At 41.1% G+C, this 15,710-nt stretch overlaps 1 protein-coding gene across 5 annotated transcripts in view; it reads right to left on the reverse strand.

Moving 5' to 3' along the window:
• Nucleotides 1–886: 886 nt before the first annotated feature.
• LOC107083329 (period circadian protein homolog 3-like) overlaps nucleotides 887–15,710 on the reverse strand; it is a 32,420-nt gene continuing 17,596 nt past the window's right edge. Inside the window, exons 3-24 of one of the 5 annotated variants that reach the window (XM_015372466.1) lie at nucleotides 14,849–15,009; nucleotides 14,640–14,758; nucleotides 13,650–13,848; nucleotides 10,874–10,925; nucleotides 9,997–10,139; nucleotides 9,755–9,833; nucleotides 9,557–9,663; nucleotides 9,148–9,304; nucleotides 8,953–9,061; nucleotides 8,734–8,862; nucleotides 8,542–8,650; nucleotides 7,117–7,179; nucleotides 6,630–6,708; nucleotides 6,410–6,540; nucleotides 6,160–6,324; nucleotides 5,667–5,918; nucleotides 3,826–4,496; nucleotides 3,553–3,738; nucleotides 3,254–3,440; nucleotides 2,844–3,030; nucleotides 2,061–2,211; nucleotides 887–1,979 (exon numbers count right to left, since the gene is read on the reverse strand). In XM_015372466.1, coding sequence (XP_015227952.1) covers nucleotides 1,830–1,979; nucleotides 2,061–2,211; nucleotides 2,844–3,030; nucleotides 3,254–3,440; nucleotides 3,553–3,738; nucleotides 3,826–4,496; nucleotides 5,667–5,918; nucleotides 6,160–6,324; nucleotides 6,410–6,540; nucleotides 6,630–6,708; nucleotides 7,117–7,179; nucleotides 8,542–8,650; nucleotides 8,734–8,862; nucleotides 8,953–9,061; nucleotides 9,148–9,304; nucleotides 9,557–9,663; nucleotides 9,755–9,833; nucleotides 9,997–10,139; nucleotides 10,874–10,925; nucleotides 13,650–13,848; nucleotides 14,640–14,758; nucleotides 14,849–15,009 — 3,586 coding nt within the window. In that variant the 3' untranslated portion in view covers nucleotides 887–1,829. Of the gene's footprint in view, nucleotides 1,980–2,060; nucleotides 2,212–2,843; nucleotides 3,031–3,253; nucleotides 3,441–3,552; nucleotides 4,497–5,666; nucleotides 5,919–6,159; nucleotides 6,325–6,409; nucleotides 6,541–6,629; nucleotides 6,709–7,116; nucleotides 7,180–8,541; nucleotides 8,651–8,733; nucleotides 8,863–8,952; nucleotides 9,062–9,147; nucleotides 9,305–9,556; nucleotides 9,664–9,754; nucleotides 9,834–9,996; nucleotides 10,140–10,873; nucleotides 10,926–13,649; nucleotides 13,849–14,639; nucleotides 14,759–14,848; nucleotides 15,010–15,710 lie in introns of all 5 variants that reach the window. The other 4 variants (XM_015372464.1, XM_015372463.1, XM_015372465.1 and 1 more) reach the window with 4 other exon arrangements.

Consider the following 15,710-nt stretch of genomic DNA (forward strand, 5'->3'; position numbering starts at 1 on the left):
AGAACTTAGGGACGCCTATTTCATCATTCTGCTTCATTCTATCTCTATACTCCCACCCCGAAGAATTTTTTTACTTTAATCTCTAACGTTCTGCTCTCTCTGCTTTTTCTCATAGTAGCTTCTTCTGGTCTGTTCCTGTTTGGCTGTGACTCCATCCTGGAGAGAAATATCAGCTGTGCTGCTGCCATTAACACCTTTTTCAGTGTAGTCTTGTTTCTCTGACAGTGACTGGCTGGATGTGCTTTATTGAAACTCTGACATGGGAGCTGGCGCGGAGCTCATCTGCCTATCTGTGTGATTACTGGACGGGGCCGCCTATGAAGTTGGTTGACAGCTGGCTTTTGTATCTCTACTTCTTTCTGCATCTCTGCTTCTGTCTCCTTGAACCCCAGTCGGCCTCGGCAAATGGCCGCTCACACCGAGTCTGGTTCTGCTGGAGGTTTCTTCCTGTTCAAAGGGAGTTTTTCCTCTCCTCTGTCGCTACAAGCATGCTTGGTGTGAGGGATTGCTTTCTAGTCAATGAAATCAACTGGTTTTCATTAGATAGAAAACTTTGAATCAATTTGACCGTATAATCTGGTTGAATCGTAAAGTGTCTTGAGATGAAATGTGTTGTGAATTGGCACTATACAAAAAAACTGAATTGAATTGTAGCACCAAACTGCCCTAAAACATGCAAGCAGGTTACTTCTTTGACCATTATGGGTTTTTCTTTGGTTAAATTAGTGGTACCGGGTACTTGCAACCTTCTCAGAGAACAAACTGCTCTAACCACTAGCCTGAAATGGCAAACAGGAAACTTGGGGATACAAAAATAAGATTAAAGATAAAAAAAAATAAAAAAAAAACAGAACAAAAGAACAAGCCCAGGAGCATTTTAGTTCATAGGTCATTTATTCATTCTTGTGTCACAAACGGTCCCTGAATCCAAGACAAATGGCTTTTTATACACATAGTATTTGTGTAAGTTTTTCTATAAAATACACAGTACTGGTATATATTTTTGTTCTAAAAATGATACAAACCCTGCTCTGTCTTGCACTGTTGGATGAGTGTTTCAAAAAGAAGTAGACGGTCAACGCATTCACAACCACAATCTCACTTCAGGACAAGAACATTCACAGAATTGGTAATTTTCCTTTCTGTTTTTATCACACAAATCACACGCAGTCCAAAATACACCTACGGGGTTCTTTTAGTTGGTTAAAGTGAAATCTGGTGCTGCGTAGTGCCTCTTCACAGCTGCACAAGGAGAGTATAAACAGGGTGATGATTGAGCAGGACGAGAAGCCCCTCATTTTCATTTGAAATGATCAACAGGTGGGCTGTCGTTTATTACTCAATATTACATTAGGATACGGAACAAAAGCACGATCTGGACCAGAGGAAACCAGTTAATAGACAATATGTAGGATTGGACCTGATTATAAGCAGCCAGGAGCAGCAAACATGTCCATTTGATTAAAAAGTACTTTCCTTGCGAGCCGTTCATAGTAGGTCCCCGCTGTGTTGCTCAGGTGAGTCGATGTGGGTCATAAACTGTACATGTCCGTGTTTCCAGATCAGCGTCGTTTCAGTTAACGCTTCAGGCTTTCTTTGTCTTACAAAGTGCAAAGATCTTTTTACATACTGATCACCAGGTTGCTCAGCAAAGATCTGAAAAGTGATTACTGCAACATTAATCCCTCCAGGGGCATGGTGAACAGAGAAGAGGCCAGAAACGTGTCCCTCTCTGCTTTCCTCCGCTCTTTTAGTCCGTTGTCTGTACAAAAAGTGTTAGAGATAAATTAAACCACAGGATCCGTTCCTGTGGAGTGGTGAGGAGAGTTTTAAAGTTGTGGTTCGCTGTGAGCTGTTAGGGCATCGGCTGCGGTTCCAACCTTGTCCTGCTGGGGGCTTTCCAGAGTTGACAAACTCTCTGTGAGCATTGGGCGAGGGGAGCGGGCCAGGCCTGCCCCCGAGCTGCAGCTAACGCAACCCTGAGGGGCGACAGAAAGGCAGGTTTCACACAAATGAAGACAGGCAGGAAAAGAGGGGATTTATAGACACTCTATGCTCACATGTGTGTTTATTTCCTGTGGGATGGTGTGCTGTTTGATCCAAGGATGGACCTTAGCCAGCTCCTCTCTCTGCTCCTGGCTGAACCACGGCTGGAGCGGCTGAAGCACTTGGAGCTTTTCTCTGTCTTCAGCCAGCACCTCCATCTGGTCCCTGAAACATCAGGGTGGAAACAGGTCAAAGTTAAAAGATCTTTTGCTTACAGATGCTCTGATTAGGCTTTTTCTGGCCGATACAGACCCCTTTTATTTGCTTCATCGACACTATACCCAGACCAGCCAATCGGAAAACCCCAAAACAGTAGTCAAGGAAAATAAAGAACCATTGTAAAAAGAAAAGAGGCGAAACTTTTGGAAAACTGTTTTTTACTGAAAACAACAAGAAGCAACAATCCCAAATCATCGTTAAACTATGGCTGCAACTAATGGTAATTTTGCTAATGATTAATCTCTTGATTAATTTTTCTATTAATCGAATTAAAAGGATCCTTAAGAGAGATTTTTTTTTACAGAATTAACCAGTTAAACTAAAACTTTTCCACTTGAGTACTCGGTAGAGCATATTGACAGACAAATTTTTATTTTTTTATCTTAAACAAAAAATATTCATATATTGTTTACAATTTTGGTGTCAGCTTAAGGTATATTTTAGAGTCCCTATGCTCCAGATAATGACCCCTAGCGAAAAAACACTTAGCCACAGTGAAAGCCAATATGAAAAAAAGTTTATGTCAAGCCCTGGCTACATAGAAATTGTGTATTAGTGTTAATGTGGCTCATGTCTACCTCGTGCGTATCTGGTAGGTCATCATAACCCGCTCCGGCGTGTGTTGGATCATGTTCCACAGGGAGTTCTCCACCCGAGTATCAAAGCTCTGGCCGTGCTCCACCGCTGCCTCCTGGCTCTTACGAGTTTTGCGGGAGGTGTTTGACGAGTCGTTGCTTGCAAAGTACTTGCTGCTGTTGCTGCTGCCTGTAAACAGATTTTTTTTCCCCCTTCACTGAAGCTCAAGAAAACCTTCCAGATCCTTATCCTGCTTAACATCAATTGGTGATTTGAGGAGTTAATTAAATGGACATCTAGCAGGAATCGGTCACAGAGCATCCATAGAACTACAATGATAATCATTATTCACAAATGGAGATGAAACGAAAACATAATTAAGAACCAAAAGAGAAAGAAGAGAATTTGGTACCAGTGTGTGAGGTGGACGTTTCATTGGAGCCGGATCCAGAACCCAGTGACCCTCCAGATTCCCCTGATCCAGATCCTGAAGCGTTGGATCCAGTTCCTGACCTCGCATCCTCCTGCAGGAGCAGGTCCAGCAGCTCACTGCATGTTGACTGGGCATCCTGATTTCCAGACTCACTCGGAGCATCGCCCTGAACAAAGCAAAGATTTTTTTTATTATTTCTACATCCATCAGCTTATAAAAGGGGGGATGGGTTAACCGTTGTCATTTAAGTCATGAGCTAAAAACGATTTCAAGCTGACCTCGGTTCGGTGTTGCTCATGGAGACTCTCAGAGTGGTTGTTTCCGGTGCTGCTCTGCCCCTCACTGGGTTTGGGGAGTTCTTCTTGCAGGAGGTTGAGCTGCAGAGGAGAGCTGGAGCGGGAGCTGGAGAACAAAGCCTGAGGTCCGGCCGTGTCCTCCTCCTCCCCAACAGAGGAGCTGGCCTTCTGTGAGCAGAGAAGAAGACCCGGTGAAGCATGAGTGGGAGGGCCGGTCTGGACCTGGAAGGTCTGAGTGGGGGGGCCGGTCTGGACCTGCAAGGTCTGAGTGGGGGGGCCAGTCTGGACCTGGAAGGCCTGAGTAGGGGGGGCAGGCTGGACCTGGAAAGTCTGAGTGGGAGGGATTGCCTGCACCTGGAATTGAGGCTGAGGGAAGGGCGCACTGACAGGAGCGTAGCCTGTCATGTTGAATCCTTGAGGTACAGCGGAGGGAACGGACGGAAAACCTGAGGTTAAAGTGGGATAACTAGGAAGGATGACGGCCATGACAGGCGCCACGTATGGGTTAAAGCTCTGGGCCTGAGCTAGCGGGAGTGGGCTGTAAAAGTTCTGGACATTCTGCAGAGGCTCCACCTGAAGCGGTAGTATGGCCGGTTGGGTCTGAGCAGACGGCATGACGTTGAAGTTGTAGCCGAGCTGCTCAGGAGGCGGAAAGGCTGCAGGAGCGGCTGCAGGCAGCCCTGCTCCAGGATTCTCCAGGACGGGAAAGAGTGGAGCCGAGATGGGGGTTGTTAGGCTGAGCGTCTCTGCTGTCTGAGGCTGTGAGGACTCTGAGGAGGGCCATGAGGATTCAGGAACAGGGCAGCGGGGGCCATCCGGGGAAGCATAGCTGGCTGAGGATCCCTGGGGTTTTGGTCGCTTGTGTCTGGCTTTTGCTCTTCGAGAGCGATTCCAGCCTCCAGCACTCATTGGGCGCAGATAGTCTCCTGTGATAAAAGAGTGACCCCAAAAAAAAAATGTCTATTAGAACTGCCCCTTTCCCAACAAAAGATCCTCATGAATTCAACAATAATTCATCTATGGAGAGAAAAATGGAGGGACAACCCATCGGATAGCTGATGACCAAAGGTAAAATGCAGGAAATTTTTTTCCATTTATGTTACAAACAACATGTTCCTTATAGTCATAGGGAAACGGCCGTTCCAACGGATGCATGTCCGAATTCTCCTGAGTGGTACACGACTTTATACAAGTAAATAAATAAAGTAAATGAGTCTTATTTTTTTATTTCAACCGTTGCGTATATTAGCTGCGACATATGAATCAATACTTTGATTGACAGACGGCCGTTGATATGTGATCGGCTGAGTTTAGGTGTACAAGCTGACATATAACTAACTGGCCTGCATAAAATAATGAGAAAAAAAAAACAAACAGATTTTAAGACAGGATTTTTTTTTTTAAATAGAGATTTTCTGAAATTTGTGACAATATCGTCTGATAAAAAGTACATTAATATACATGTTTAAGCCAGAATGATTTGACATTAAAATATGATTTCCCTATGATTTAATGGAAAATTAAAATCCAGAAATTAAACTTAATAAAAAAAGGGGCTTTGAGACCAGCTTTTCCTTAAGACTATTTAAAAACATATTTATTACAATCCACATATGGTCCATTCTTTAGTTTCTTTGATTCAAAATGAAATTAAATTAGTACTTTCTTTAATTTAATTTTAATACCAAAAAATAAATAACACATTTCTTTTTTTTTGTTTTATTGAAACAGGAATAAAAATAAAGAATGAATCATCCCTTTTTCTTTATTAAATTGTTTTTTCAAGTTAATTTTTCAGATGGCGTTTCACAGAACGCATGCTCTTAAAGTTTTACTATTAGTCTGTATGGACATTGGCAACCTCATTATTATTGGTTAAGAGAAAGCTTTGAAATGGCCTTGAAGGGAAGAGAATGTGATGAGTAATTGGAAAATATAAAAACTGTTAAAAAAAATGGTTAAAAAAAAAAAACGATGAAAATGTCTAAAAGTAAAAATATAAAGATTAACCTTTACTTTTTGTAGATAAAAGAATTGAAGTTAAAAAGCAGATACTTTTCTACACCTCTAGAGAGCAGAGAAGAACCCAAACATACCTGGTTGGTGAGAATAAGCCATTGAACTGTTTTCCTGCAGTAAATAGGAGCTGTAGGGACTCTGAAGGATGCGGTGGCGGAAGCGATCAACATATTCCTGCTCCTCTTTCTGCGTGTGAGCAGACAGCACCTCCTTGGTGAGCCCTACCAACCTCCTCTCCTCCGTAGCGGGGCTGGGAGTTGGACGGACAGGGGTCGCGGCAGTGTCGGCTGGCTCGCTGCTCATCTGGGCGTCCTCTGGAGCTGTGGCCTCTGCAAGAAAAATGGGAAAAAAGAAGTTAGCCTTTTCCTCCTGTTCAAAAAAAAAACAAAAACTAATGAGACTATCAAAGCTTTGTGACCTTTAAATGTACCATACGCAGGTTACCTCTGTAAATAACCGAGAAGTTTTATTTCAAATCAATTCAACAAATGATCAAATCAACACAAAAGTTCCAAAAGAAAAAGGGAGCAGCTTCCGTGAGTCGATTCACTGAAGCAAATTGGTCTATACCTGACTCAGGCTGTGGTACATGGACGATGGTGCTGCTGTACGAACACTGGCTAGTGACCGAGACAACACTCATGGCCTTAGAGGACATGGTGATGTCTGTCAGAGGTGCCCCGACAACTGCTGCAGCTGTAGGGCCTACTGACACCTCACTGTCCAACTCAACCACTGGAAAGTGAGGTGAAAATATGTTAAAAGAGGCTGAACGTCGGTTACAGTCAAACACAAAGACTTAAGTAAAGAGTGCTTTTACCTTCTGGAGCGTTCGAAGCCCCTCCTGTGGGCTTCTCTTCTTCTGATGTAGAAGACGAGGAGGAGGTGGTGTCCAGCGAGGGGGATTGTTTTTTTCGCTTTAGGACTTGACCTGCACAGCCCTCCAAGTATCTGTCAAACAAAAAGCAGAGTCGGTGGTTAAAACGAAGACGTAATTCTTAGAAAGTGGGTTCTGGAGGAAGAAATCTCTGAGAGCAGACCTGATGATATTGTCCACGCAGTTGATCTGCTGATAGGAGGGACTGTGTGTCTGCTTCCTGCTTTCTTCATTTCCTCTGACTTTAGGGTTGGAGGAAGTGTAGATGTGCAGAAAGAAAAGGTCAAGAAATTTAGCCTCAAATAAAAAGTCTTTTTCTAAACAGTTCTAAAGTGACTTTGCCAAATGAACAAGACAAGAATAGCTCCATTGTCTTATTTCAACTGCATTTTATCTAATTATCTTATTTCAAGAGTAAAAATACAAATTCCATTGACAAATCATCTTATTTATCTGCTCAAATTTAGGGTAAATACACTTAATTTAAGAAGTTTTTACTTATTTCTGGATCGTTTTTTGCAGTGTAGGTACAATTTGAGTCAGCTTAGGTGTATTTAATCAAAAATCAAGTTAATCCTTTAATCTGTCAAGAGTCAACAATATACATACATTCTAACTAATATTAGGACATTTTACGAGTAAGCACACACTTTTTGTAGCATTCAGACAACTTCTGGCATCACACTGGCTGGATATCTGACCACTCCTCCAGGCTGAAATGATAGCGTTCATTTTAATTAGTTGGTTTCCTGACGCACAATTTCAGCTATTTAACAAGTTTTTACACCTCAAATTTATCTCAAGTGTCACGGCACACATCATGTAGTTAACTAATTATTTTACTGCCTTGTTAACGACACTGCAGCAAAACATACATCTAAAAGGAAATAAAATCTTTTAAAATAATTATTTTGCCCTTCATATGAGCAAGTAAAACAATCTGCCAACGACATGAGTAAAAAAGATAATTACATCTTCTTTACTTGAAGATAATATAGATGTTTTTTTATATTTTAAAGGAAAAGTCCGGTAACATTCAGAACGCAAACTTTTGAAAGTACTTTAGGTATGAGATAATTACATACTTTTCAATAAATACATTTTTTTTTTTTTTTATCAAGAGTAATTTTCATTTTAATGTGCTTTACTGGAGGCATCCATGTTTGTCAAAGAACACTACTGCCACCTACTGGTTTGTGACGTCACGGTGCGGTATCGGCTGTTAAGCAAGTCCCAGTGCTGTATCTAGTGTTTGTCACTACGAGCTATTATCCATGATGACCACAACTAGAGCACTATATGAAGCAGAGAGTAACGGATAAATGACGTGTTTTTTTTCTTCCTCTGGCTAGAAGTTCAATGGCAAATCCTGCCTCTTCAAGTTAGATTGCCAACGAACCCATCCGTGGAGGATTAGGAATCGGAAAGGTGAAATAACTCTTTTCTTTTTCACTTTTACCCGATGTATTCCAACATCCAACTACAATGCATGTGGGCATTGTCAGTTTCATTATAGCTCTGGTGAATTTCAATGGTGAAGTCAATAATTGTTGTTGATTGCAGATGTGTCTAGTAGCTCCCATTGATTTTGCTTGTAAAGCGGGAAGAATGGAGCGAGGCTTACCGCACCGTAACTGCTACCATGCTGCAAGATGGTAGCAGTGAGCTGTTACCATATTTGGGTAAAAATGGCCACTCCCAGTCTAAGTAACCACGATGAAATATATTTTTTTATTGATTAACACTAGATATATTAAATCACAGCGAACATATTACTTTTAGGTATAGATAATGATCCATTGATTATTCCTTGCTGACTGGACTTTTCCTTTAAAAGTCTTATTCCATTCACAGATCATTTACTTCCAAACTTACAAAGGTAGGATATCTTTTCCTATTTTACACCTTCTGGGAAGTTGTCTAAACACTTTTTCTAAATGTTACAAACGTATTAAGGCCTTGTTCTTGCCACCTATAAGACTCTTGACTTGAAATCTCACAGTAGTTCACAGAGTGCATTAGAAAGCCTTAATGCATGTCTAACGCATGGCATTTAGTAATGACTGCTGCCTCACCTGCATTAAGTCTCCCAGGGGGAACATTTCTTTGGCTAGAATCCAGAAACGAATGTCGGCCCCAACATTTCGCTTTGTTCACGTCTGCACAGATCTGCTGCAAAGTCATCTGGGAGTTGTATGCAAAAACCATACGGACAGTATCAGCATCAACAATTGGAGCCAATGTGTTTATTGTCTATGATGACTCACAGGTTCCCGGTTTGAATCCTCCCACAGATTCCCATTGCTATCACTGGAAGAAGCAAAGCTGACGTAGTGCTCGTGAGAGACGTTACTTCCCAAACTGCCATAACCGCTGGAGCCATTATTGTGCACCGGCTGTGGACAAGATAAAACAAGCCGATTAAGTGGTGGACCTTTCAATAATTCTTTCCTAATACTTTCTAATAAATTCACTACTAAAATTACCTGCAGGAAAAGCTTATAGATCTTTGCTTGAAGGTCTTTTATTTCCTCATAAGCGACAGGAACGTAGTCCTTCCTCCGAGCTGCAAACACATCCTCGTTCAGGGGACTCCTGTGATGACAACAGCAAGACCAAATGATCTCCTGCTCAAACCATTAAATGAAATGACAGAAAAATCTAACATCGCCACCACTTACGTCCGGACTTTGTGCCGTCCGATGATAAAGGCCACTTTCCGACTCCAAGGGTTGATAAAACTGGACCAGCTGGTGTCCAAGGTGATGAAGTCTCCATTCTGACAACGCAGACGCACTGGAGAGTGCTCAAACGGAGCCTGGCCTGCATACTTTAATACTTTTTAAAGCGTAAAAAAACAGAAAGGCATAAAAAAAAAAAAAAAAAACTGCATTCATATGATAGGTAATGTAAAGAGAAGGCCAACTGTTATTTACTAGTTATAAAAGCAATATTTTAAAAAGGCCAATGGAGTGATGTCTTAAAAGCCAAACAGAAATTCAGTTTAGATCTTTAATATTTCTGATCTTTTCTTCCAATTAATTATATTTTAATTTTAGATTTTATATAAAGGCCGCTTTAAATTCTCACTTTGCCTGTGCATCGACAGCATGAGGGGTCGGTCCTCTGGGTGGATAAAAGTCAGCAGCGACGTGCCGATCAGGTCCTGAGGCATGTATCCCAGCAAAGGCACGGCCCTGAGGATATTCACAAGTCATTAGTTCACTGCAAGTATTTTTAAAAAAATCTTATCATTTTGTCATGGCACATTGCTGTATGCAAGCTCACCTGTCATCAACTTCCAAGAAAACGCAGCCAGGAGAGTGTGTTGTAGTGAAGATGCGTTTGTCCATGGGGATACGAGGTGCTGCGTAAACAAACACATTTCAAGTTAGCACAATGAAATAAATTGGTGAATCAGACAGAAACATGGTGTTCTAACCAGAAATGAGTGATAATAGAAGTTTTATGAATAACTTAAATAAGTCAATGTTGTTGGTTAACCTATTTGCAGCATGAATTTGCTGTACCTTCATATCCGGAAATAATTCGCTCTGCTAATGCCAGGCAGCACGGCTCCTCTTCTCCGCTCCCCGTTCCTTGGACCTTTAGCAGGTAAGGTGTGATTCTAAAAGGATTGTAGCGCATCTCACCTTCGCGATCTTTGCTTCCCCTAAAACAACACACACAATTTCTTTTTTATTTAATCACAAAACAAATATATACTAAAACTATTACTATAATAGTATAACATTACTATACTTTTATCCACTGATATAAACCAAAATAAATGGACAACTACCTTTATCATTACAGCCATTTTGCAGATTCAAGATGGACCCCTATTGCTAATGCACTGCTAGTGATTTTACATCAGCTTCAGTGTAATATAGCTGTAGTACTTATATTACAGCATTACAGAACTGACATCATCCGATTAACTTGAGGTAGAACAAAACATTTAACTTGGGTTTTATTTTCCTGGAGAAAACTTTGGATAATAAGTGGAGAAAAACATCTACAATACTTTTTCAAAAGTTGAATTCTGGTTGAGTGGACTTTCGATTTGGATTTGTGTATAGATGCACGTCAGGATTTGATCCAGTCCCCTGACTTTAACCTGTAATGTAATGCCTTTGGTTTTGTTTGAAATGCAAATATATAAGCTGAAATGTTTATGTTCATAACTTTTACCACCAACTCAAACTTAAAGTGGCTGTCAGGTGAGTTTCCTCCACTGGAAGAAACAATAAATGTCAGCTCATTAAATGTGTAATTTTTCATGAGATCTGAAAAAATGCAACTTAAAACTAGCTTGATTAAAAGTATTAAAACTAAAGAATTTCTGAAAGTTATAATAATACATTCTAATTAATTCGATAAAAAACATGAAAGAAAAAGACCAACCTTATCCTGCAGAAGAAGGACTTGACCTGGGCACTGTCAAACAGAACCCCAGCTGTGAAGACAGACAAAGGGAGAGTTTTTGTAGTTTGGTTCTATGGTGTGTTTCAGATCATGGAGAGTTAAGGGCTGGTTATCCTCCCACAGCTGTGTGTTGCAGTGAGCTTGTTGCAGAGGTTTTTGATTAATGCCCAGTTTTGGAACAATACATCATAATTTTTTGTATTCTCTTCCTTTCATTATGCTTATATTTTAAAAGTAAACGGCATTAGAAAACCTTTCAGAGACATAAACAGGTATGGGACATTGCAGGCTAACAAAGAAACCAAACGGCTCCCATTCCAGACGGGTGGACCCGTTCGTCCATTCCACTTTGCATGTTTTCCAAGCAAAAACAAGGCTTTGTTGGGCTACTGTATATTTGTTCTGTCGGAGCCGCTTAGTACCCCACATACCCGCAGCAGCCTCTGGCCGGGTTGCCTCCTCGCGGTTCACCGCGGCAGCTGGTAGGTGTTTTTCATCTAAATACCCTATTTTCACGACCATAAGGAGCACCGTACTAAAAGGCGCAGTCTCAGTTATGTGTGCCATTACTGTATTTAACACACACATAAGACGCACCGGATTATAGGGCGCAGGTTTTATATACAGCTACATGTCCTCTACTACGTTTAAATACCTTTACTGCATATTTAAAAATAGAGCGGGAGCAAAACTGAGTATGATTGTGCTTTATTCATGTATTTATTGCAAAGTATTAATTCAACCCATCAAAGTCATCATCCTCTGTTTCTGAATTAAACAGCTGCGCTAAATCAGACACGCCAATTTCCCCTTCTTCGCTGTCAGAGTCACTTTCCGTGCCGCTCGCAGCCTTACTTTGAACAGCCGGTTCACACCGATGTCGAGCGGTTGAAGTTCCTTTGTTAGACCTCCCGGAATAACAGCAAGCACAGCGTTCATTTGTTTCACCTTTTTTTCCACATCGGATGTGAGATGGGCACGCATGGAGTCACAGATTAAAAGCGATGGTGATGCGTGGAAAAAACCACCTGGTCTCTCTACATACACTTCCCTCAGCCACCCTTTCATCATCTCCTCATCCATCCAGCCTTTTTCATTTGCCTTAATAACGACTCCAGCTGGAAAAGTCTCTTTAGGCAAAGTGGCAGCCAAGCACAACAGTAAACGACGCCTTTTCATACCCCGTTGTGTGTATCGCTACCGTGCTGGTCCCCTTCTTCTTCACCGTGTGATTCACCGGGATGTCGAAAGTGAGCGGCACCTCGTCCATGTTGGTGATGTGGCTTGGCTGGATGCGTTTGTCGGCGATGTGTTTGCTGCAGTAGGAGTGGAAGTTCGCCAGCTTTTCATTATAATCCGCCGGACGTTGCTGAGCTACTTTAGTCCTGGTCCGGATGGAAAAACTGCACTCATAGGCGTGTCTCTTTGCCATTTTTAGGGTTGTTAAGACAACAATGTTCTGCATAAAGCACATACCTGTTCTTTTATACACAATCCACGCCCACACTTCCCCCTTTAACGTTCTTATGGCTGTCTCAACAACGTCCGCAGTAACACATAGGGCGAACCGCACTATAGGGCACGGCGCACATTTTGAGGGGGAAAAAAGACGTTTATATGCGCCTTATAGTCGTGAAAATATACATACTTTACAAACATATTCTGCCGGCAGATTTCTGCATTTTAAGTTAATTCATGCATCAATAAACTGTTTCAGAGGAGTGATCACAGCGCTCTGTGTCATCAGCGATGTGTCTGTATAATGGCCAGCTCCCAGGTTTGATTAATACTTTGTAATAAATACATAAATAAAGCACAAACATACTCAGTTTTGCTCCCGCTCTATTTTTAAATATGCAGTAGAGGTATTTAAAGGTAGTAGAGGACATGTACTGGTATATAAAACCCGCGCCCTATAGTCCGGTGCGCCTAATGTGTGTTAAATTAAGTAATGGCAAACATAACTGAGACTGTGCCTTTTAGTACGGTGCACCTTATGGTCGTGAAAATACTGTATTTACTTTCCTAAAAACCTAACTTATCTCTAAATTCTCTCTACTCCAAATGTCTTAAAAGAGGAAAAGTATCTGTTTCCCAGATCTGCTAAAAGGTGTATCCTGAGCTTTTCGTCCTCTAAAAGCATTATTTAAGCAGTGCCTGTGAGCTCTTAATAGGATTAAAGTCATGTGAATAAGAGGTTGAGGTCATTACACAGTCATGGTTAAGGACTTTAATGGCTTCCTGTGATGCTGTAGTGTGTTCTAGAAACTTCTAACACATAAACTGTTCAACCTGTTGGGGCCTCAGTCCTTCACAGGAGTCTCTGTCTCCCTTTTTAAGAAAACACATTGAACCCGTCCATAAACCTTTAGAAATAGATGCTTGCAGTCGTGAAAAGAAGTGAGTTGCAGATTTATTAACATTTTACACGCCTCCAAGTACAAAAACACCTATGTGAGGTACATGCTAATATGGTGAGAGTTAACGTGGTATTTTCTAGCCTTTATCTATGTAAATCTTCTCCAATAAAAAAAGACAAATTGGCTGATATTGCATTAAAATAAGACATTTAAAGTTTTTTTATTTAGCCAGACAAATATGTCACCTAAAATTTACCAAATGAAATATTTAGAAAAAGGAATAGTAAACAATTAAATAACTTTACATTAACTAAGTGCCACAAGGGTAAATATAAGTCAAAGTTTAGATCAGAACAAAGTAAAAGCAGCAAGATGAAAATGTTTTAAAGACCAACCTGAGTGTGAGTTGCTCCAGGGTGGCAAGTGTGGCTGAGCCGTGTGCGAGTAGAAGACGTTGACGTCTTGGTGAAAGAGCAGCTCGACAAACTTGGCAGACTCCAGGTACTTCCTCTTGCAGCACAGCAGGCTGGGAGCCTGCTCCGACGTGTACAACACGCGGCCGCTCGACAGAGAGAAAACCATCAGGAAGGAGTCCTGCACAGACACGGAGATCAGCAAGGACTGGTACCAAAGAGACAATCAGACCTGAACCAAGTCAGAGACACAGACCTGCAGTTAAAGCAGATATACAGTCGCTCCCAAAAGCATAAAAAGCCCTTGAACGTTTGTTTTCTTAGTTTAATCAAACAGAAAACATAGAAGCTGGATCATGCTGTGGGGGAGATGATGGGAAGATGAATAAAGCTGAATAAGTCTAAAACAACATTACTGATTCATGGTTTTCAAAATATCATACAATACATATATGAGAAGTGGTGTGCCTCTTTAGAATATAATAGAATAGAAAATCCCTTTATTGTCCCACGATGGAGAAATTCTGGTAATTTGAGGCAACTGCTTAAAAACAACAACAACAACAAAAAATTCAGACACATTATGTTCTGATCTAAATCCTCCTGTTGTAGCCTGGCTGTTTGTTTACAGTTTCTCACTAGAAGATCAACCTCTGCCCTATCGTTTACCATCCCCTTGCATTCAGCTCCATTTATATTCTTCCCCCAAGCATGATTCTACCACCGCCATGTGATGCATCACAATGTGGTGGTCAATCACATAAAATCCCAATGAATCCATATAGAAAACCTTCAACAACACATTGAAAATCACCACTCAGCTTTGGAACATGTTAAATTAACACAAGAATGTTTGTTCACAGGTTCAGAACCACTACAAAACAATCCAAATGCTTGGTAGGCAAAGGTGAGAAAGATAACGAGTGACATCTTCCACCTGCATTGCAGCTACATGCACATGTGAGGCCATACCGTGTTTTTAAGGTTGTGCTCAGAGGTGACCCTCTCCAGCTCCTCCAAGGTGCAAACCGTGTCATCTTTTCTCTGATTCTGCCCATTTTGCATCAGCAGTTTGTAGTATTCGCTGTTGGCTATAGATGGTAACGCACAAACACAGCTTCAGAAAGCGCTAACAGGTTGTTGTGGTTTTATGCTGATGTGTGCCTGCTTAAAAAGGTTACCTTGTACTTGCTTGACACAGTTGAGGGCGTAATTTAAGGCCTCAACAGTACTGGCTTTGCTGTGGCTCCGCTTGTCTGACGGTATCCTCTTCTTCATCTCAGCCACCGTGCTCATCATTTCTCTGTGGGCGAGTCCTTTTTCCCCAATAGCCAACTCACTGCTGAAGAAACAACGTTTAGATTCAGTAAGGAACTACAAATAGATATTAGACGTCTATTTCAGTGATGACACTTGTATTTAAGCTCAAAGACAAACACCCGTTACAATCTATAATGATACGATGTTTAGTGAATGATCGCCCTTCTTTAAGTTTGCCATTTAAACAGGTGAACCTTCAACATAGGAATGATGCAGCTCACCTATGAACTACACAGAAAATATGCAGCCATTAAACATAAATACAAGCATTTACATTCAACGACGTGTGGACAGCGTGCCATTAAAAATCAACCGGATTACCATTTGGGCAAAAAGTTTATTTGCAGATTAATAATTGTTGATTTCTGATTCTTTGTTTTATTATTTTTCTTACTTATTTTATTTATTTTTTGTTCTTAGGTATGACAGGACGTGATGTGGATCAGGCAACTTTCTATGACAGGACATGATGTGGATCAGGCAACTTTCTATAAGTGTAGGGGCCTGGGAAAGGATCAGCAGGCATTTTGGGTTTGGGGCTCTATGGTTTTTACCAGCGCAAGAGAGGTAGGACAAAAAAAAAGATTGAACTCTGCAATTGTTGCTAAAAAATAGAAAATAAACCATGCAGAACCATCATCAAGCTTAGACATTTAACCTTCTTTTTGCCTGTGTATAGAAACTTGACCCCAGTGCCTTAGTAGTGGCTTAAAGGAACTTTAA

Source organism: Cyprinodon variegatus, unplaced genomic scaffold, assembly GCF_000732505.1.
Source record: "Cyprinodon variegatus isolate N-32 unplaced genomic scaffold, C_variegatus-1.0 Scaffold72, whole genome shotgun sequence".
In the NCBI taxonomy this organism is placed as follows: domain Eukaryota; kingdom Metazoa; phylum Chordata; class Actinopteri; order Cyprinodontiformes; family Cyprinodontidae; genus Cyprinodon; species Cyprinodon variegatus.